The sequence below is a fragment of the Mustela putorius genome, unplaced genomic scaffold (assembly GCF_011764305.1).
Source record: "Mustela putorius furo isolate JIRA1106 unplaced genomic scaffold, ASM1176430v1.1 tig00003988_pilon_pilon_pilon, whole genome shotgun sequence".
In the NCBI taxonomy this organism is placed as follows: Eukaryota; Metazoa; Chordata; class Mammalia; order Carnivora; family Mustelidae; genus Mustela; species Mustela putorius.
In genome coordinates, this window is record NW_025422127.1 from 3,052,133 (window position 1) to 3,075,150 (window position 23,018).

The 23,018-nt window shown below is 50.3% G+C and overlaps 1 protein-coding gene across 2 annotated transcripts; it reads right to left on the minus strand.

Moving 5' to 3' along the window:
• Window positions 1-288: 288 nt before the first annotated feature.
• AVIL (advillin) lies at window positions 289-19,619 on the minus strand. 2 transcript variants are annotated; one of them, XM_004773275.3, is made up of 20 exons: window positions 18,976-19,619; window positions 16,715-16,799; window positions 15,334-15,408; window positions 14,356-14,552; window positions 12,862-12,970; window positions 12,662-12,772; window positions 12,165-12,367; window positions 11,487-11,565; window positions 11,282-11,380; window positions 10,445-10,598; window positions 10,235-10,335; window positions 9,603-9,740; window positions 9,339-9,497; window positions 8,114-8,293; window positions 6,561-6,706; window positions 6,188-6,332; window positions 4,607-4,795; window positions 3,901-3,969; window positions 2,269-2,385; window positions 289-902 (listed from the first exon to the last, which is right to left on the minus strand). In XM_004773275.3, the coding sequence occupies exons 2-20, from the start codon at window positions 16,778-16,780 to the stop codon at window positions 789-791; spliced, it is 2,451 nt and encodes an 816-aa protein (XP_004773332.1). In that variant the 5' UTR covers window positions 16,781-16,799; window positions 18,976-19,619; the 3' UTR covers window positions 289-788. The 2 variants fall into 2 exon arrangements, with proteins under 2 accessions (XP_004773332.1, XP_044927559.1); XM_045071624.1 differs by lacking the exon at window positions 18,976-19,619 and having other exon boundaries at window positions 16,715-17,031.
• Window positions 19,620-23,018: the final 3,399 nt, after the last annotated feature.

The following is a 23,018-nucleotide window of genomic DNA, read 5'->3' on the forward strand; positions in this document are numbered from 1 at the left end:
GAAGGCTCTCTGCTGTGGTGTGCACACTGGTTCTGGCCTCGTTACTGAAATTAATAACACATGGCCCTATTTCTCTTTTGGATAATGGGGTAGAGATGGGTGGGGACTGAGGTTTCCTGGACAGCTGTAAGGCAGATTTTGGCATTCTTGTGCCAGAAACAGGACTTCACAGTGGTCCAATTACCCAGAGAACTCACTCAGCAGTGCCTCTTGCCTACCCCAGTATGGAGACGTTTCTCCCTGCATCACAAAATAATTACCATAACAGGCAAACCCCAACTACTGAACTACGTTTGCTCATACAGATATTTTAATTTGAAAAGTTAAAAATCTCTGGTACATACAGATTTGGGCATTTGGATTTTGCCCTTGGGGTAGATGATAGAAATACCTTCAGTGCTTGGTGGGTTAAACAGATTTTGCAAACACCGATCTTAACAATTTAAAACAACCTTATGTCCTTGCCCCATTATTAAACACTTTAAACTTAGCTTTTTTTTTTCTTTTTCTTTTCTGACTTCTCTGGATTCTTGCAGTTTTGGTGCTTTCTGCTGAGACTTTAGCTGGAAGGCCACAAAAGTCAAAAAGTGGGTAGTTAACATTTTAGGTCTATAAGGACTACAGAAGCAGTGGTGAGAAAGATGGAGAACATGCTGTGATTTGCAGACCTTACTGTATCTAAATTAAGTAGTTGGCTATTAGGCAGAAATTGGTGGATGAATTCTTTCCTGTTATTGGCTCTTTCTGCTCTCTTCTGTGGTCTTGCAATAGGCATATACCTTCTTGCCTTAGAAAAGCCCCTTTTCTTTCTTCATTTGGAGTTGCTTCCAGCCAGGCAGAGCAGCAAATTGCCCTCTTGTGATGCCAAACACAGAAATAAAATCCTGTTCAGAGAGGTAATTCTAAGAGGGAAAACAGTCTCTAGTTAGGAAGACATGGCACCCATCAATGACAACAGGGTGGGGGAAGGTGGAGCCAAGAGACCCATCTTTGAAGGGGGAAGGAGAAGGACTTTTTCAGAAAGGGGGTAATGCACTTAAATTATTCACTGGAGGGTTTTTGGGTTGTGGAGTCCCATTTTGGCCTGAGTAGAAGCTGACCAGATTTGTTGCTCTCGTATCCCACCTGGTACCCGTTTTTTTGCCAGAACAACAAGAATTGGGTTATATATGATGAATCCTAGACATCAGGTTTTGGTTGAATGGAGAACTAAATTGAGAGTTGGTTTTCCTTGCCTTGTGCCCTTATCTAACCATTTTTTATTCAGACATTTTTGAATGCATGATCACGTGGATCTTGTTCAGAGCATAAAATTCTCCTAACATTTATTTATTGAAGCTTACTGCATAGTTGCTATCTGAGTAAAATTATTAAGATATGGCTTCTGTTTTCAAGAAAGTTGTAGTCCAGATCCTTAAGACTTGGTTAGCTAAGACACTGTACAAAATCCAGAGATCCTTCCCAAATCAATTCCTTCAAGGGGAAAATTAGTGCATTCATTCAATATCAAAGTGCTAATTCATTTAACCAAAACTTCAAGAGAGTATACTATATGCCAGGCACTGTTTCCGGTGCTGAAAAGCAGAGAACGTGGAGGTAAACAAGACAGAGAAGGTCCTTGCTCTTAAGCAGTGTTAGGGTGGTCAGGGAGGGCTGTCTGGAGGGAGGCAGCTTCGGAGCCAGGACCTGACCTCTGTGATGATCTGAGAGAAGAAGGGTCTCAGGTGGTGTAAAGGCTCAAAGGCTGGGATGGAGCGTGTTTAAGACAAAGGGAGCCCCTGGCTAGAGGGTGGCGAGTAGAGGCCAGTGGTCTGAGATGACATCAAAGAGGTGGGTGCGGGCCAGATGGTGTAGAGCCATAGAGGCCACAGAAAGGATTCTAGATTCTTTTCTGTTTGCAGTGGGAAGCCTTTGGAGGTGTTTTGAACAGAACAGTTTTGTCTGCTTTAAGAGCCTATTGGCTGTTATGCGGGGGGAGAACTGATGGTTGGGACAGGGGTCGAAGCTGGTTGGGGGACTACTGCAGTAGTCCGTGATGGCTGGACAGCAGAGAGACGGGGGGAGGAATGGACAGAGGCTAGCTGATGGACTGATGTGGGAGGTGAGGAAAAAAGGAGTCCTGGGTTTTTGTCTTGAGCTACTGGGCAGCTCAGATGTCTGTTGAGGGGCCAGCAATGTGCCAGAGCTGTCCTAGGCTATGTGCTGAGATGGGTGCTTCCCTTGTGGAGAGTTCCACTCCCAGTAGACACAATTCCTTTAGCCACTCACCTCCTTTTTGGCAGGGTTCACATCCTCAGGCAGCTCCTGATTTTGATTTTTCAGTAGGACTTCCAGAGGGTAATATTTTGGCTCACAATTCAGGGAGAGGGTTGCATTCCTCATGTCCTAGGTAAGATAAGAACGTAGGCAGGATGAAAGACTGTTCAGGGTCTGTGCAGTTCAAGTTCTGTGTGCATAATATTTAACATTTCAGCTGATACCGCTGCCCCCTTTGTGATCATCTTTTAGAGCAATGATTCCCTAAAGCTGGCTGCCTGTCAGAATCCTCTCGGAATCTAAAATATTCAGATTTGGGGGTCAGATCTTGGGAAAGCGAATTCAGTGAGTCTAGGGTAAATCCTGTATAAGCAGTTGGGCTTAAGGCTGTGCTTAAATCTCATTTCAGTACTGTGATCACAGACCTTCTTTTGGCCTGGTGTTTAGGCTCTCCCATTTCCAGCCTTTAAATGACTTCAAATAGAAGTCATCCTGTTGTTAAATGCATTTTAAAGATGCTACCTGGCCATTAGCTTTGGAATCTGGAGTTTGTAGAGCACAAAGGATGGAGCCGCAGACGGCTTGGAGCCCACTACAATGCATTCATCCTAAGGCTAAAGAGCTGTTGGCTTCCTGGCCAGAGGCTGCACTTCTTTTCACCATTGGAACAGGGCCAATGGCGTGAGTTTTTGTGGACTTCACAGTCAGAAACTGTAAGCACATCGTTTGGTTTAGAAGCTTCTTCTTTTTTTTTTTTTTTAAAATTTTATTTATTTATTTGACAGAGAGAGAGAGAGAGATCACAAGTAGGCAGAGAGGTAGGTAAGAGTGAGGGGGAAGCAAGCTCCCCATCGAGCAGAGAACCCAACTTGGGGCTCGATCCCAGGACCCTGAGATCATGACCTGAGCCAAAGGCAGAGGCTTTAACCCACTGAGCCAGCCTGTCACCCCTAGAAGCTTCTTATTTATGAAAAATACTACTAGTCAGTTTAGTCTGTCCTGAATGATGGAACTGAATAATAAAATTAGTTTTTGTAGTTTTTGTTTGTTTGTTTTTTAGCTTAAACAACAAATATTCATTTCTCATAGTTCTGAAGGCTTAGAAGCCCAAGATTAAGGTGTCTGCTTCCTGGCTTGTGGGTGGCATTTTCCCAATGTGTCCTCAAATAGCAGAGAGCAAGACAGCAAGTGCTCATAGCGTTCCCTTTAAGGGCATTAATTCTGCCCTAAAGGCCCCACCTCCTCATACCATCACATTAGGGGTTAGGGGCTCAACATATGAATTTTGGAAGACAAAATCATTCAGTTCATAATAACAGGTGATTCCTAGGTTATAATTATTTATATCTATGTTTAAATATATATATGATATATAACTATATTTATGTTTATATATGTATATGATAGATATATATTTTTAAGCAGCAAGTCTGTTCTAAATTCTGGAAGGCAGTAAAATGAGGAATTTGGCTTTGAGGCCTGCTTTGCTATTGATTAAAACGACCTCAAATCCGAAGCCCACTAAAGTGATACTAAGGAGGACACGATAGGGTTTCGCCTGTGCTGTGTCTGTAGCGTTTACAGTTTCTCCCTGGCTCCAGCTGCCTGTGTGACTTGCTTCGTCCAAGAGCAAATGCAACTCACAGCAGTGATTCTCGTGATAGCAGCGGCATCTCCCAGCTCTTCTTTTAACTGTTCATAGGATTTTCCTGCCTGAAACAAAAGAGACAAGACAAGACGAGGTGCTGCTTTCAGGGGGAGGGACATCTCAGGCCTCGTCTACCCTTGAGGAAAGCAAAGTAGCTGGGGAATCAGAAGACATTGCAGAGCTAAGCAGAAAAGAAATACCCCTTTCTGGGTCCACACCAGGTCAGGTCCTTCAACCTGATCTGCATTCTTTGCTGGTGTTCCCTAATCCTCCATACAAGACCGAAGAAGACAGAGCAGTTGAATAGGAGTCAGAAAACCTGGCTTCTTCCTAATAGTGACTTTGGACAAATCCCCTTTCTTTTAAGCTTCCACCTTTTTAACATGGGAAGCAATGTTTGCCCCAGCTGTCAGGGTGGTTGTAAAGCTCAGAAAGGAGATGTGTGTGGATAAACTCTCTCAAGCTTTGGTTACTTCCGCATATGGCTTAGTCCTGAGACAAGCTGGGAATTCTCTAACTGGACCTAGTGCCATGGTGGGCAGAAAAGAGAAAGAAAGTACAAATCAAGGGAGTGGAGAAGGGTGGGGGAAATGTGGCCCTGGATTTATTTAGCCTTTGAGGAGGTACCCCGCCTTCCCACTGAGCTATTCGTGCTGAGCTCCTGGGCAGTAGGGAAGTCTCCCCCATTCTCTCTGTTCTTACGCTCCAAACATGAGGGTCCCAGGCCAAGAACCAGCCTGTGAAGATGGGAGGCTCAAAACCCTGTTTGATGATCAGGATCGGTGTGTCGGCATCCCGGCCGCTGGGGTGAGTATGCAGGTACTCCTGGGCCGTGGCAAGGGCTTTCTCCTTCTCTGTGGCATTGGCCTCAGCCCCAATCCACAGGAACACCTGTTGTGGTAGAGGAGGCGTCTTAATGGGCTTTTAGCAAGGACTAAGTACTAAGTGCCCTTCCTTTCCCTGCTCAGTGAACCACAGCCTCAGAGAACTTTCCCAGCCTCGTTTGTTCAGCAGAGAAAGGTTTTTCCCAGAATCAGCTTGGTGTTCATGATGTTCAGTAAACATGTATCTCCTAAATCTACATGTCCAGTCCTGAGCTCTCGTTGAACTTCAGCTTCCTGAACTCAGCTTCTTGCAAGATACCACCTCCCCCCACTACTGGCTGTCTCTAGGAAGTTCAAACAGAACCCCCAAATGTAGCTCTTCTTTTCTAGACTTGTGTCTGTGTCATCCATTCTTGGTCCGTGCTATCCACCCAGTCACGGAGGGCAGTAACCGGGAGCCATCCTCGATGCCGCTGTACTCCGTGAGTCACCAAGGCTAGCTGTTTCCCTCCTATACATTTGTCAATGTGTCACCATTCCCTCCATCCTGGCCTCACTGCCCCTGTGCAGCCCGAGGTGGCCCTTATTCCTCTTACTCGACTGTCACGGTGCTCTCCTGACTGGCCTCCCAGTACATATTCTTCTGTCGCTTCCCCCGCCCCGTCCCTCCTCTCCCACACTTTGCAGGGTGATCTGTCGAAAGCACAGGGACCGTGTCATTCACCTGCTTTCCATAGCGTGCCACGATAAAATTCAAACTTGACATGGTAGGTAAGGCTTATATGTACTTCTTAGCTTCATTTCAAACTCTTTTACTCTATCTTATGGTCTGATGATATTGTCGGTAGTTCCTGAATACTAGTCTATTCCATGTCTTGCTTTTTACTTGTGCGATTTCCTTTGCCCAGGATGCTCTCTCTACCTGATTAATGCCCACTTGTCCTTTGAGATTCAACCTGGAAGCCATCTCCTCCAGGAACTCTTCTCTGAACCCCTAAACTATGTTGAGTGCCCCTAATTTGTGCTCCCATGGCACCATACTTCCATCATAGCAAAATGAGATTTTTCTGTCCAGCTCCTCCATCAGCCTGTCGACTCTGAGAGCATGGCGCCTTCACCTTGGTGACCCTACCGACGGTCACTGGAGCACGAAGGAGGTGCTGAGTATGTTTGCTGAGCTGAGCTGAGGAAAATAGGGTGTTAGGGAGCAGTTGCCTTGGAGATCTCCCCTTTAGGCCCCTATATTCCCTAAGAGGCCCATTGCTAAGTGTGGAGCCTGTCGCTGTCTCTTCTAAGAAAAAGAAGTCATGATGAGAAGATGGACTGATTTCCCCAGGGTGGTCAGTTTCAAACAACACTCTGTTCTCCTTATCCCTGGCAAAAAGTGGGCTCTTCCTTCGGTCACCACTGACGGAAGTTTGGTTTGTCACTTGTTCCAAGCTCTCTGGCTGTGTCTTACCTGGTCCCAAGTATCCAGGAGCATCACATCACCTGGGTTCAGGTCATCCTGGGTGAAGTCTGTGATCTCTGTGACAACGAACCTCCCAGTCTTATTGGAACATTCAAAGAGACGAGGCTGCACGTCCAGGATTTCCTGCTGTAGTCTGCAATACAGTCTGTTTAGAGGAACTGAGCTACTGAGAAATCATGTGTTTCTTTAAAATTTAAATTCTAGTTAGTTGACACACACTTCAGTATTGGTTTCAGGGGTAGCGTTCGGTGGTTCATCCAGAAATCAGGATTTTCAAACTCTAAGGCATCCTAGAGTTTGTGCAGCTCACAAACCCGGGCGGCAGGGGGAGCCCGTACGAGGTAACACTGCGTTCCCATACCTTTTGTCGTTAGCATATGCAGTTTTCCCTCCCAGCAGGTCCCAGAACTCAGGCGGCTCCTGGCCCTCGGCCACAGCGTCCTCGGTGCGCTCGCAGAGAAGGCTGGCCAGCTCCTTGGCCATTGCCCGCTCATCTCCACTAGACCCCTGAGAGTGGGATGAGGAGAGCACACGTGTTAGTCGCACACAGACACATTGATGTTGGGGAGGGAGGACCCTGAGTGTACTTGGATCAGCTACCAGGCCACAGTGGCTCAGGATAGGGAGCTAGGTTTGGTCTAGTGCTGGGAAAGGAGCGATAGGGAGAGGAAAAGAGCATGGTGGCAAAGAACAGGACTGGACTCTGAAACCCACAGTGGATGTTGGTCAGAGGCCCCTTTGTTTCACCTTCGGTTGGAATCTCAGCACCTCCTTTTAACTTTTTTTTTTTTTAAGAGAAAAAATTTAAATTTATTCTTTAAGTTACATTAAAAATAATTCACTCTTGTTGGTATGCGGTTACGAGTCTTGACCAACACAGAGAATCACGTTATGGCCATCAAAATGCAGCTAGAGAACATTGCCTCAGCCCTGCCAAAATTCCCTCAGGCTACTCCCCCTTTGTCTTCAGACCCTCCCCAAATCCTTAACCTCTGGCAACCACCAATCTGTTCTCCATCACTGCAGTCTGCGTTTTCTGGAATGCTATAATTGGAATCATACACTAGATAGCCTGAGTTTGGCTTCCTTCACTTAGCAGAGGACATTTGAGATTCACCCCTGTGAGGATCAACAGCTCTTTTCTTTGTGTTGTTGAGTAGTAGCCTACCACAGCAATATACCACTGTTTTGTTCATTCTTCATTTGGATTGCTTCCAATTTTGGGTCATGATGAATAAAGGTGCCATGTATATTTGTGTGAAGGTAGATTTTTCTTTCTCATGGGTAAATAAATGCCTAAGCATGGATTGCTGGATCACAGGTGTGTGTTTTATAAGAAACCATCAAATCGTTCTCCAAAGGCTGGATCTGCGTTCCTACCAGCAATGCCCACAAGTCCCAGTCTCCTCACCTGCACTTGATATTGTCAATTTTTTTTTTTTTTTTTTAGACATTCTGCTAGGCATATGACAGCATCTCTGTGGTTTTCACTAGCATTGCCCTGATGACTATGGTGCAGAGCATCTTCCCTGTCCAGTTCTCTTTTGTAAGACAATTTTGGTAAAACAATTCTGGTGTTTAGTGTAGATGCACTCTAAGTGGAAAAAAACCCACATTTTTAGTGTTTGTGTTCGATTTTAATGCCTGTCCCATTACAATCCAGCAAACTGGTGTGGAAGATTGACTTATCCAGCCTCCCTCTGTGTAGAAGTTTACGGAGCACCTCCTGGGCATGAGCAATGCTGTCAGGGAGTTTCTAATCCTGGGGAACGCTGGCAGATCCTTTAGGAAAAGACTCATCTTCTTGAGGACTGCTCCAGCCTGCCCTTAGTTCCTTCACCCTTGCTGACAGGGAGGTGGGCATAGGGCCGGTCTCCAGTGGGCTGATGTGTCCCCTAGGCCCAGCTGTCTTACCTTGCCATACCACAGGTAGTGCTCTGCCTGGGTCTGTAGCAGAAAGACATCATTGGAGTTTAGGGAGGAGGCAAAGGCTGGAACCTCTACAGCTTTGGTGTTAGATTTGTCATTTCCTTGAATCTGGAAGAGCCTGACTGGTGGATCAGGCTCAGCATTTCCTTTTCTGGAAGTCCCACCCTAGAGAGAAGGAGAAAAGCCAAATCTTGTTCTAAGGGGCACCGTGTGTACAGAGCACTGGGCTAGACATTGTAGAGATTATGGATGAATTTAACCCTGCCTTTGACCTTGGGGAGCTCTCATGCCAACAGGAGAGGTCAGGTGAGCTGGAATTATGGTACCAATAATATTAACTCTCATTCTGAGACTTTTATTGTATACTAGGTATACAATTTATTGTATACTTTTATTGTATACTAGGTAAGGCTGGTGCCTTACCCGTATCATTTTGTGGAACCTCATAATAACTGTGAAATAGGTATTTATCTTTAAAGATTTATTTATTTATTTGAGAGAGAGAGCAGGAAAGATAGTGCATGTGCTCCTGACCACGAGGAGGGGCAGAGGGAAAGAGAGAGAATTCCAAGCAGATTCCCTGCTGAGTGTGGAGCCTGATGTGGGGCTCAGTCTCCCAGGACCAAGATCATGATCTGAGCTGAAATCGAGAGTCAGACCCCTTAACTGACTGAGCCACCCAGGCACCCCTGAAGTAAGTGTTTTTTATCCTATGGTACAGATGGGAAAACTGAGGCTTTGCAACCTGGTAAATAAATGACAAGACTAGGACTTACCCACAGGCTGTGTGATACCAAGCATATGACATTACATATTCCTGGTATTGCTTCTGCGAGGGGCTCCATGGAAAAACTGGGACTTGAATTTAAAGGGGGCACATCCAGGGGCGGGGTTGGACAGGGCTGTGGCACACGTGAGGACTAATGGGAGATCCCCTTCACTAGGGTGGGGAGTGTGCGTTAGGCCTCTGAGAGTAACACACCTGCATGGGTAATACGGGTCAGACTGTGAAAGACTTGAATGTTAACTAGGCAGATTTTGAACTTGAAGCCCTGGACAGTTGGGATTCCCGGGAATGTCTCAGAGAGGTTAACCTTCTCGTCTGTGTCTATCCCTGGCCCTGGTCTCCGTCCCTCCTCTCCTATACGCAGACTGACTTACTCGTCTGAGTATTTCTGCTCCTGGCATCACTTTATCTGAGGGGTCTCACCTCAAAGATAACCAGCTTCCCTTTGAAGATGGCCATGAAGTGGCGGGGCTCCTTCCCCATGGCAACTCGGACCTGCACAGGCGCCCCGTCGAACTGCTGATCCACTTCCACTGCCTGGTATGCTGAGGCCGTCACCTCGTCCTTTGAGGCGTGGCGGCCCTGCAGGGGTGAGAGGGGAGTAGTGGGTCCCGGCTACCCCTTGCCCCTGCCTGGTGCCCGGAGGAAGCATGGAGATCCCAAGTTCAGAGCCTGCATCAGGCCTACCTGCCAGATATACAGGATGTAGTGTGGCTTCCCATGAATCTTGTACGTGTAGAGAACCAGATAGCAGTCTCCTCCATAAAAAAAGCCGTACCACTGATGCTCCACAGGGACCAGCTCCAGGTTTTCAATCCTCCAGACCTGGACACAGAAGAAGACGCAATTTCCCAGAGATGAGGTCCCTATTTGAAGAGATGGCCGCCCGAAGGGAATGGGAATCCAGGCGGGTGAGGCCCTAACATCCACCCACAGCACAGCTTCCCCCTCTGGTTCTTCTTTCCCAGTTGTGAGGGCTTTTCCCGTTTGCAGTTTGCATGATTTGAATCCCGAGGAGAACTGGGTCATTCCAGCTCAGTTGCATCCCTGCCATGGCTCTGAGGTAATTTGACTGTTTCTGCCAGTGGAGTCATTGATAGCCTGCGGTGGCGGGGAGGGGGGGGTAGCAGCCTCTCACTTCCCTGAGGGGTTGTGGGAAAGCGTGGCAGACTGTGGCCACCCCTGAGAGAGGACTCCTGAGTTCCCAGAGGTGAAACCAAAAGCAAAGCGGAGCAGAGTCACCGGCTCCTCTGGCCTCTCCAGCAACACGGCTAGGAGGGCCGCAACTGCCTGCCCTGAGATGCACATCCCTGACTTACCTCAACTTTCCCGTTGCCATCGTCCACCATTCTTTCCTGGGCTGCGACCTCGGGCTTGGTGTGCAGCAAAGTCACATCAAATTTATCCTGGAAAACTTTCGCTGCAGAGGAGGGGTTGGGAGAAGCCAGGTGAGTGAAGAGCGTCTGTGCCTGCCTTTCTAGAAAGTCCCTGCCATGGGAAGGCCACCAGGGGAGCAGTCTCAGTCTCACCGATTTTACCGACACCAAAAGTTTTCCCCAGGCCCACGGTCTGGTCCTTCCCTGACCACTTCTGGAACAGCTGCTTGAACATGGCCGACTCAGCACCGTCGTTGATCGTCTCCACGTTGGTGCTGCTGGGGTAGCCCTTCATCTGGATGAAGTGCTGAAGACACCCCCCACACCCCGAAAGGCAGGTCAGTCAGGGAAGGCACTGGGTTCTTTGCTTGTCTGGTGACTCACCCCTTGGAAGCCAGTTTGTGGGACTGCCCCCTTGTGGGAGCCAGAGTCAGATGCTAACTCACTCATGTCTAGGCACCAAGTTATCTGCCTCAGGGAAAGGACTGAGGGGAACATTTGCCTATCTCTGGCTTGGCCTGTCATGATTATTATTATTATTATTTTTTTTTTTTGCAAGATCCTCTATACTGTGTTTCTGCCGCCCTCATGCACTCCATTGATTCTGTGCCACATCCATTTGTTCATTTATTGTTGTGTAAGTGCATCCTGCTGGGTTCACCTGCGTAGGTCTGGACAGTGTCCTGGGCCCCTTGAGGACAGGGCTGTTGCCCATGAGGTGATATCCCCTTCAATAGCAGCAGCCATGTCTACTGAGCAGGTGTAGGTGCCGGGTACCATTCTAAGTGCCCCACAAACGTTACTGACCCCTCAGAACAACCCAGGAGTTGTCTCTCAAACCTGGATTTATCCCCAGGTTGTGGATCTGACTGAAGTCTGTGTATGTAATGGTGAGGTTGTAAGCCCAAGTGCCTCGTCTGGCTCTCTGAACTAATATGACATGGTCCTGACAGAATTCTGTGGACATATCGCACAGCTTGTAGCTCCTACCAGGGCTTTAGACATGGCTGTCTGTTTCTCGGTCTTTGTGGCTCCTCTTCCCTTCCACACATAGATCTTGGTTCCACATTGGTCTAAGATGTAGCAGTCCTGAAGCGGGCAGGGATAGAGGTGGTTACAGCCAATCAGGACCATAAGGAAGATCTCTGAAGCCAGGTCTGGCTGCAGAAGCCGCACCCACCCACACTCTACTCACGTCATGGTTCAGTAAGTCCTGGACCAGTGGCCTTGTCGCTACCTCTGTGACCGCCAGCTGCCCAGCAGAGTCCGAGACACTGGAAAAGAGGAGAAATTAGCCTGTGCCTTCTTTTCTGCAAAGCGTCTTGCAGTCAATTTGGTATTTTGTTGGCTTCGTTTCAGTAGTTTCTGGATGAAGTTTGACTTCTTATGACAGGCGTGGCTTGAATGCAGACAGGAGTGTGATGGATTCTGTTCTTGGGAGGACACTTGGGTGCATCTCTCTCCCGAACATGATCTCCTCCACATCCCTGGGCATGGATAGACCCAAGTAAAGGAAGAGTGTCCTCAAGAGACCATGAAGGGTTGCTGACAAGAACAGGAGATAGCTGCCTCCTTGAGTAGGGAACACTGAGCTCCTTCTGAAAGCTGCATTTGAAAAGGATTAAAGGAAAACCAGATGCCTGGGGATACCTGGGTAGCTCAGTCTGCTTTCGGCTCTGCTTGGGTCAGGATCTCAGGGTTCTGGGATCAAGCCACCTCCCTGCGTATGTGTGTGTGTGCGTGTGCATGCATGCTCTCTCTCTCAAATAAATACATAAAATCTTAAGATAAAGCCAGATGCCTGTACATAAAGTGAGGAGCCAAAGCACCCGCTACCCCAGCTTCCAGCTGGCAGCCAGGTTTAGTTACTCACTGATACAACATGATGTTTGATTTCTGCTGCTGATCTATGATCTCATCAGGCACGGCAGGCTTGATAACAGAGCGCCGGCCGAGGGTGTCCTGAAGGACCTTCATCAGCTCCGGACTGGCTGCCTCCTTGTCTCCCTCGATCACACCTATCTCAGCACGGCCCCCTCGTTCCCTGTCGCGGATATCCTTTGCCAGAAGCATAGCCTGTCAAAGAAGCCCAAGGAAGCACTCAGTCCCCCTGGGTACCCTCTGGCACTTGCAGGTTTTGGCGGGGAGTGACCTGGGTCCCAGACACAGGAGTTATTCTGTCGCTTAAGACCCCGGGGTGAGTCACAGACTTAGGTACTTGGCCTGTCTCTAAAAAAGATTCTCCAAGGCAGGGGTCTGTCTTCTCATGGGAGTCAGCAAGGAAGGATGACGGAAGAGGCAACTGAGAGAGTGCACGCCCCATGAGTGGGCCTGAGGGAGAGAAGGTGGCGAGACTGGGAAGAACCGTACCTTGAGTCGCTCTCCGCTGTTGCTCTCTGGGCCATTCCACTGGATGATGACCTTTCCGAGGTCCAGCAAGAAGACATCACCCTGGTTAAAACTGTCCCAGCTCATGTCCACCTGCAGACAAGGAGACATTATTCAGGAGGAATTCTGAAGTACCTGGTGGGGAGGCTCCCAGCCTAGGACCGACAGTGGGCAGGGCTTACCTCCGTGGCCCTGATGTTTCTTTTCCCCTTCACATGTAAGAGCCGCTTCACATCATAGGTGTTAGTCTCCACATGCTTCATCCCAGAGGACACACCCCCCTTCTTGTAGCTGAGGGGATATCCAGATAACCCCTAGTTACTTAGGTGCTAGGGACTGGGGAGACTGGTTAGATAGACACAGCCTCTGCCCTTGGGGCAGCAGTAAATAAGCAAGGGAAACAGAGAAGGTGGTAACTGCCACCCCAGAAGGAGACTCCATGACAGCCTTTTTGACAGAGTGGTCTGGGCAGTCCTCTCCAGAGGACTGACATTCAAGCTAACATATTAGGAGGACTAGTGTTCCAGCACTACAGGGTGAGGACCCCATAGCATGGGCTTCATTGGTTCTAGCAACTGTCTGAATCTCAGCATGGGACAAGGAGGGGGCACAGGGAAGCAGTCATGACACTATGCCCTTAAGACAAACCTGCTTGGGGAGTCTGATCTCCTGGCCCCCAAGATTCCCCCAACCCCCGCATCCATCCCAAATGCCCTGCACCTGCAGGACGAGCAGAAATCCAGTGGGACATTGCTCTCTGGTGACTCATGGGGCATGCTGTGCCCAGCAGGTCCTCAGTCAGTAAGACTGCCAACCAGCAAGAAGCGCCTTGGACCAGCCTCAGATCTCTCGAGCTCCTTGGAATTCCTTTTTGTTTTCAATCTCACGTGCAAAGTTTGGAGTTAAACCCCTCAGTTTGTGGAACATTATCACTGTCCTTTCCAAGACCCCTCTCCTGTTGTCAGTATTTATGCATTCCCTCTTCTCTGCGTATACTCTGCCACCCCCCCCAGACACCCCCTCCAACCATAGAACAACTGCCTTTTTATTTTCATTCGGGTAAATGTTTCCTGTTGTTTTGTGGGTGTGTATTTTTTTTAAAACAGAAGTTGGCACTGTTCTATATTTCAGGCCCATTTCTTACTTTGGTCACTAAGTACCATGTTTTTAAGGGCTGTCCACTACTCAGCAGGGCATCTGCTCCACGGCCTCCCTTTGCTGCCTGGACCCATGCAGTACTTTTCCCCGTCCTGTCTCCCCGTGAGGGGCCCTTAGGGCTTCACACGACCAGTCCTGACCCCGCTGTGAACATTCTGGCTCATGAGCCCTTGTGGAGCTGGGTGCATGAGAGGTCCCCTGAGTTATACACCCTGGAGGGGGACTGGCTTCAGTGACAGCAGACTGCCCTACAGCGGGCCGTGATCATCCTCCACCTCTCCACCCACCTCAGGCCGCCCCCCAACCCCTGCCGCCCTGAGGGCCACTCAGGCTCCTCTTTCCCCACAGCCATGCCGCTGCTGGCCTCCGCCCTGCCCTCTAGTCTGCCCTGCTCTGGTCTAGGTGAAGTGATAGCTTTATTTCAATCTGTGTTTCTCTGATTCTTCGTATACCTTAGCCTTTTTGGTTTCCTCTTTATAAACTGCCATTTATGTTCGGGCTCTGATGGAACTACTCACATGATGCCCTGCTTGAAGTAGCCATGGAAGGTGTCAGACTCATGGTACTGGACCTCTCGGTGCTGCACGGGGCTGCCCCCCAGGTAGTCATCCAGCTGCGTGGTGTAGATGGCTGCGCAGGCCTGCTCGTCCTGGGAGGAGTCCTTCCCGATCCAGAAGTGGATGTCCTGGGACAGGAGGCTGCCCACCCTCCGTGTCTGGGGTGTCCAGAGAGATGAGGTCAGGAGCCAGCTCACCTAGCCCCTGCTCTGCTGCTGGCCCCCAGGTGTGGGAAGAACACGGCCATGGTGGCTCGTGGCCCACCTCAGGCAGGCTCTGGGTCTCTCTCCCTCTCTGCAGCACCCCTGTCCAGACCTGGTATGTGGCTCAAGCTCTGGCAGGGGCCCAGAAGTCCTCCCACATTTGGCGAGTCTCCCTCTCTGCAGCACCCCTGTCCAGACCTGGTATGTGGCTCAAGCTCTGGCAGGGGCCCAGAAGTCCTCCCACATTTGGCGAGAGTGGACAGCTTACTGTTCTCCGACTACATGGAGACCGTGGGCATCTTTTCCAAGCTGAGCCACAGACAGGCCTTGCTGGCCCTTCACGCCCTGCACTGCCGTGCTGACACAGAGCCGAGCTGTCCCTCTGCCTGGCTCTGCCGGCACTGTTCCTGGGTGATACTGTTCCCTCAACTAGAATGAGCATTTGGAGGCGTGGCCTTGGATTTACCTGGTGGGCCTCCATACCACTTTACTGTGGGGGCTGGGCCCCGGGAGGGAGAGGTGCCGCTTGCTGAGTCCTCCCTGAGGTTTAGACCAAGGGCCCCATGCCCTAAGAATGGCCTTTGATAGTCAAAATAGGGGCTTGTTCTGTACTGACACCGAGGGAGAGTCAAGAGCGATACCAGGAAACGGATTAGCACCAGCAACAGGCCTCGGTGGAACCCAGGAATGGCTCTCGGGGGAGAAGCTCATGGGAACCAGGGGTGGGGGGGCTCACCGAGAGGATGACGTAGCAGTCCCCCTCATAGAAGTTGCCATGGGCGCTCAGGGGTACTAGCGCCAGCTCCAGTTTCTGGAAGGACAAGGGCTGTGATAGTCCACTGCCCACCCCCCAGCCTCCATCATTTGGCACAGGTGGCTGGGGAGAGGTAGGGAAGATGTCCCTGCTGATCCTAGCGGGCATGGTGGCCAGCCACAGGATTAGTGGGCCCACCCCTCTAGCTTCTGCTGAGCTCGGCCTGCGTGGCCCCAGGGCTGAATCTGGGTCCCTGTCTTCACCCTACCCCCCTCCCCACCACCTGCTTGCTCTCACTATACTGGGAGGAGCCTTGTGAGCTCCTCCAGCCCTTTGCAGGGAGAAGAGCTTTGTCAAATCCCACTCTGAGCAGCTGCACCAGTGTCTCCAACACAGTTCTCCAACCCTGACCTCCCAGAGCCGGGCAAGGGTCATGGCTGTGAATAGAACGTGGGAGTTCTGGGGGGCTAGGAGAGGTGAGTGCCAGTGGTGTGTGGGGCTCCATGCCCAGCATTCTGCATTGGAGTCTGGGGGTGAGGACTTGATGTGTCCCTTGTGCATATGGCTTGTCTCAGGAGAGCCATTCACATGGCCTCAGGGATTTCTGTAGTCATACTTGCTTATGTATATTCTACACGTGTGTTAAATGTAACAATGTTAAATATACCATAAGTAACTTTTAGTTCCTATTTTGAAATAAACAGGGAGCCTTAAGGGCTCTGGGTTTTAGGCAACCACCCCTCCCTGGCCTCAGAGCAAGGAGGAGGGGTGCGGGGAGAGGGGTTTCTTACATCTGACAGCTGGAGTTGCCCAGGCTAGGGCTGTTCCCAGTTAGATTGCTGGAACTGGAGGCCAGCCGGAGGAGCTCAAGCCCAGGTGGGGGAAGTGATGAGTGGCACCCTGATCTATGCAGTAACCTCCGTGTCCCCCTCCCCCCACCCCACTAACACTTGGCAGGAGCCAGGGTACCCTGTGAAAGACAGGTTTTCCCTTTTTTGGACAGAAACAGCCAGGAGTCTTGGGTCTCCTGGGTGGGCCCACGCCCCACCCATTTCTCTAGGGCATTTACTGGAAGTGCAGACTCACTCACTGAGCAGATGGCAGGATAAAGGGCAAGCTTCATTTTGCTTGGAGCCCTGCTTTCCAGGGCTAAAAGCATTTCCTCCACCTGTCACCACCTGCTTCAAGTACCCAGGAGGGGTCAAGGATAGGAAAAGTTGACTCTGATGTTGCCCCATTGCTGTTTCCAAAGGCAGGAGACTGAGGGAGTACCAGGGCTGTCGTTTAGCAGACTGGGGTGACCAGAGACCACCCCCACCCAGATCCTGTGTGAGCAGGAAAGTGTGACTGCAGCCCAGCTCACCTCTATTCTCCAGGTGATGATCCCAGGCTCGTTGCCCACAGCCCTGAAGGCGCTGCTCAGAGACATGGCGCGCGTCTTTCCAGGACTGCAACATCACAGAGTGAGGGCGGGAGATGATGCCTCTTGCATCAGGCATCCCTCCAGCTTTTCCCCTAAGTCATTTCCTAGTCTCTTGTCAGTCATCCTGCCACATCCTTGTGGGACACCCTGCACCACTTCATGGCAGTGGGGGAAATGACTTGTCCAAGTTCCCACAGTAAGTCTGGCTGCACTGGGGGGCGCTCCTCCCAGAAAGAAGGTCAGCTTCTCCCTTGCCACTTCCGTTGTCAAGAGCTCTGGTAAAAGCCATGGTTATCTACTGTGCGAGATCACTTTATGTTACGTCATTTAATTCTTATAAACTGAGTAGATTTTCAGCTTACATCATAGGCTAGTTGAGGTTTGGAGAAGTTAAATAATTTGCCTGATGTCACACACTAGAGTGAAATCTGTATCTGGCCCTAAAACTTGCGCTTTTAGTCACTTTGAAGTTGTGTAACCCGTCTGCCTGCAGTAGCACGCGGGAAGAAAAGCTTGTATCAGGGTATCTCCAAGCGGGGCTGCCTTCTCTCATTCGTTCAGTCCAGCTCTGCCCAGGGTCCTCACTTACCAGGTCTGCTGTCAACTCTTTGATTTCCTCTTTAGGCTTTTACTTTCCAGACTTTCTCTTTTAAGGAAACTGTCCTAAAACTCAAATAGCCCATCTTGCTTTTGTCCTCTGACAAATATATTCCCTGTGCCTCGCAGAAGAGGGAAAGTAACATGGCTGAGTGGGGTGTGGGACCGAGTTTGGGGCACCCCCTGGGTCCCCTCCCACATAGACCTGCAGGAGCTGGTGGTGGCCATGGCCGCTCACAAGGCAGGGTGGGGAGAGGGAGGAAGTGGAGAGAAGTGTGGGAGGATGGGGCACCATCTGTGTTCAAGGCGTGTCTAGGCTTAGCAAGGACTTCTACGCATTCATGCTCATGGAGCGGCTTTGTATCATCAAAATGCCTGCCTGGTTCTTGCTCTCAAGGAGCTTGAATTCCGGTAATACCTATAACTGATGAAGGCTCTCAAGAGGCATAGGAAAAAAGATGTGCTTAGTGGATTTACATAAAGTAAATAAGCAAACACAAAACCCAAACCACAACCCACCCAGAAAGGGCTGCACCGAGTTTTGCAATCCAGAGGCATAAAGCGCTTTTAAGAGGAGCCTGTCTGGCCATTGATCCTTGAGCCCTGGTGGATGAAGTCAGTTCTGGAGAGTTTGTGCCATTATCTAGCATGGACTTTGGCAAAACACAAAAAACCAGACTCCCTTTGTGTTCCACCATAACAAGGCTAAAGCAGGGCAGTGACTCCGGAGCAGCCAATGTTTGAGGATTTAATTTGATAACTTGTGCTGCCCCACCCTCCCCTGTGCAGCTCCCAACTGCCAGGAAATATTTGTTCAGGTTTTCCTCAGACACTAGATTTCATTCATTAAAGGCAAATGCTGTGATCCAACCAGGGGAAGGGGACAAGGGCCAATGAATTCATTTATTAAAAATGAGAAGTTTCAACCTGGGAAAAAACCCAACCGCTGGCATTAATGAGGGCTGTGACTCTCCGAGGCCAAAAGCAGTCCCATTTCCCTGCAGGGACTGGACTTAAGTGATGGATCGGAAAGGAGCTGGCTGGGCCAAAGTGCCCCCCGCCGCCAAGCCTCTCCCCCCTCCCCCGCCCAAGGAAAGGACACGCTCAAAGGCGTGGAACACTGGAAAATGTGACTCCATGTGTGACATCGAAGTCCCCCAAAGCTGTTTCTCTCTCCCTCTTCCCCAAGTCCTTATTTAATTCCCCGGCACTCCAGAAACCTTTGGGGTGCAGTGGGGTGGGGTTCTGAAATCCCAGGCTAAAAGCCAGTGGCCCTCAATTCTTATAGACAGCTCTGCGAATGGACCCCAAGCAGAGGAAGCTGGTTCTATCTTACCCCACACCATCTTTCTGAGCTAGGTGAATGGGGCCGTCTCCTTATTTCCCAGCTTTTGAAAAAGTGCCCTATCTGCTCAGTGGTTTCTAAAAAGGGCCTTAAATGCTCAGCCGGAAGTCTGCAAAACTAGTTACAAACTCCTGGTTTAATCTTTTAAAAGTATCATCCAAGAAGACAAAGGCACAGAAATTTCAACCTCCTCTTCCTTTCTTCCTCTTTCAGTAGGATTGCTCTACTGATACACACCCATCCACTAAGCCCACCGTACCTTGTCTTCGCTCCCGCAGGGCCTTTCGAGTTGTTTTCCAGCGAGCAGCAGCGGCTACCAGAGAACCACCCCAAATCGGGAGGCGCCAGGTCCCGCTGCCTTAGCTTAGTAATGGCTGCACAGACATGGGGTTATATTTGCTTGTGTTTGCATCTTAACCTCATTTTCCCAGTCCTGGCCAATCACAGCCAACCTAGCCCTGGGCTTGACTTATTCAAACCAGAGGGGAAGCTTTATCTACTATCCAAAACAGAAACAAGAAGAGCGAACCTTTAAAGGCTTTTCTCTTTTGACTCCAGCTCCACTCCCTGATCTAATTGATTTTTTTTTTTTTAAGTGCATAGCCCATCAATAATGCAGGAAAGAGGGTGGGAGGATAGGAAATTTGCCATATTATAGCTGTGGATGCATTATGCTGATGACAGGAGGCAGAGGCTGGAGCTGCCCCTGAGCGCCTGGGATGTCTAGGCCAGCAAGTGCCTCCTTGAGAAGCTTCTGGGCATTTTTTCAGAGGAGGGAAGTCCAGTGGCCAGGATTGTGTCATCCTGTTTTGCTCCTGAGGGTTTCCTTGGGGTCCATACAGCAGTCCAGTCAAAATCTGAGTGCCGGGGCGCCTGGGTGGCTCAGTGGGTTAAGCCACTGCCTTCGGCTCGGGTCATGATCTCAGGATCCTGGGATTGAGTACCGCATCGGGCTCTCTGCTCAGCAGGGAGCCTGCTTCCTCCTCTCTCTCTCTCTGCCTGCGTCTTTGCCTACTTGTGATCGCTGTCAAATTAAAAAAAAAAAAAAAAATCTGAGTGCCTACTATGTGCCAAGAACTCTGATGGGCTCTCAGTTCTGGGGATCCTGGTTTGGGAGAATGAAGTCTCTCAGGGCTTCTGGTTCATCCCCCAGAAGTCAATAGGACACCAAGTGTATGCTTATTAAGCACCTGGATGGCAAAGGAATTGGTTCCAAACGAGGGCCAGACAGAGTCCAACTTCTGTAACCTTGAGCAGAGCAGCACTGAGGTGCTGAGTGTGTGGCTGGTCCCCAGCCGGAGGCGACGGCTCACCCAGCCTGGGGGCGCCAACTCTATCCGATGCCAGGGGTGGCAAGGGAAGAAACATGTGCTGGTGACTGCCCAAATGAACAACAGCAGGGACAGGAAGCAGCTCCCATTTCTGGATGGGTTTTTAAAACCCGCTTTTATTAATTAATTGTAAGTAATACAAATATTCCAAAAATATAAACAGACACTTAATGGCGTTCTACATTTCAAGTTTTGAATACAACAAATTTATCAAACCATGAATATGTAAGCAAGGTAGTCAGAGTCCCACAGCCCAGTCACAGTGGGAAGCAGATCCTCTGCCCTCCACATGGCATCTTGAGGGGGAAAGCAGCAGGATGTGGAATGTGTTGAACTTGGCATAACTATAAGCGAAGCTCATGGGGCCCAAAGAGGAGGGTCTGCTCCAGGGGCAGGACCTAGAGCAGGGCGTAGGACAGCAGGTCACCCCGCCTTCCCTCCTCTGCTTGAATGCAAGTAATTATTGGCATTAAAAAAAAAAAAAGACAAAACTAACCCCATTTTACAAAAAGTGGTTGAGGAATAGCAATGGTAACCAATAGAAGACCTGAAGGGAAAAAGGGGCTTACCTTCCACAGACACTTGGCCTGGCTGGCACATGGGATTTAGGACAGCCCTACATGGAGGGCTGCCCTCCTGAAGGAGGCCTCAAGAACAGGGCAGGGGCAGCAGATCTGAACAGGATCTGTCTCCCAGGGAACAACTGCCTTTATAGACTTCTCATGCTTTTAGCACAAAGATGCTTCTTGGCCACTGTTCACAGAGGTGAGCTGAAACACTTAACAAAATGGTCAAAATCTTTGGGAGGCAGGAGGGAACTAAACAGAAGGTCCTGGGTTAACTGAAGGCAAATTTACTCAACCTCTCTAGAGGAAAGGACCCACGGGCCTACAGAGCATCCCCTCTACAATGTGCAGAGTGGAAACTCTTCCCTTGACTGTTTCCAGACTGGTCCTGTGTCCAAAGCTCCCCCTATGAGAGGGACACGAACATCAGGCTTTTGATTTAGAAGCCCAATCAGAGAGACACACACACACTGTGTCCCTGAAGAGGCACCTTGAAGAACTGAAGCTGGCAGGTGGGCAGATTCTGGGTATGGCTCGAGTTGGGGCTGACCAGGCACAGTGGCCTACTGCCTCTTGAGGACAGCCTCCAACAGGAAGGGCTGACGGGAAGCCCCAGAACAGATTCTGGGCTAAACTGCTTCCCTCCCAATCTTGCCTTTCTCCCCCACAGAGGCTGGCTGATCCCTCTGAGGAGCGTTTGGCAATCATCACTCGCCCCTAACACACTGTGAAACTGGAAACCAGACAGTAAATAATGACTTCAGGCTGGCTCTGGTCCACATGGATGGACCCTGTTTAGGTTTATTTGGCCAAGTTCCTTCTCTGCCAGTAGCAGGAGAAGGGGGAAAGAGGGATATTCCTGCTGAGGACCTGCAGGTGGGCAGGGCAGGGTTCTGATGGGAACAAGGCCTAGAGAGCAGAGGTTTCATGCAGAAGCGGCGGGGACACCCCTCACCAAGATATCCTGGGCTGTAATCATGAGTCACACTTGGAGCATTTGGATGAGCCTGTTAGGAAAGGGGGGGGGGCACGGGCTCTTCCCTCACTGGGAAAAACATGGGAGACCCAAAGGAGGGCAGGAAGGGTCCTAAAACTGGATCGGCTTAGAGCTGCTTATTGCTTAGAAAAGTTTGGCTGGGCCCTGGTGGCAGATTTGGCCCAGAGGCTAACCCTCAGGGTGGGGCCTGGGAGAGAGGCCCCTTCCACAGTATTAGGATAAAGGCCCAGAGAGGGCCTTAGAATCAGAAAGTCCCATTTCCCCTCAGGAGGTCTCATTCCTGGCTAGCACCGGACCCCTCTTCCTTTACCTGTAGGACCCCAAGGGCACTGGGGAATGGTACTGGGGGAAATGACCACACGCCACCAGGGACTCTGTTCCACTTTTGTGACACCAGTAGGAAAGACATGGCCATACAACCTTGGGACAAGGAGGGGGGCTGATCCCAAATGCTTAGAGAATGATGCCAGTCAGCCCACTACCTCTCAGAAGACCAAGCTGCTGCCCCACCACCTGGCTGGCTCAAAACTGGCCAATTCCTCAGGCTGAACCCAGTGTGTGGACACTGAAAAGGATAATAGGGAAGAGTCCTGAGGGGGGGGTGTCCTCAAATGCTTTGTGACCCCCTGCCTCCAGGGAAAGCAGAGATGGGGAGAGGAACTGCCTCCTGCCCCAGGAGGAGGGAGGGACAGAAGGAGGAAGGGAGAACAGGAGACCACCCCAGCCAGCCCCAGGGGAGGCCATAATTAAGGCAGTGATGCTGGGGTGGGGCTCCCTTTTGGGATACCCTTGTGCTCCCAATTACAGCAGCACTTCCCCTTCTCCATCCTCAGGAAACTTCCATTTTGTGGCAATTTTTAAAAGCGTTTGCTACTAAGAAACTTGGAAAGCGAGAGACACGCAAAGCCGAGGTGTGTCAAGGGCTCGCTCACACCTGTCACAGGAGGCAGGAGGCATGCGCATTAGGGTAGCAAAGGAAATGAGGAGAATGAAGAAAATGCCCCTCTTCTTAGCTAGGGAAAGCAGGAATGCCTCTGAGGCCCTGGAGCAAAAAAGCAACAGCACAGGAGGGACTGAGACAGAAGCAGAGAGTGAGAGGCACAGGCCAGGGGGGGGAGGGGGGAGAAGGACACAGGAAACAGCCCTGCCTGAGAAGCAGGGCGGGCGTGGGCTCCAAGCGACCCTCCCAGACTTTGGAATAGAAGTCCTCACACCAGCACCAGCAGAGAATCCCTGAAGAGCAGACTTAGGGACATGGTCCCATGCTCAGCTGATCTACAAGCCAAGGGGACACACACGTTCATGGTTTGGGGGGTTTTCCTCCTCCCTGCACCCCCAGGGCCTCCCACATTCATCTCGGGCCCAGGACTGCAGCTTTGTCAGAAACAAAACAGGCCCAACACTCCCA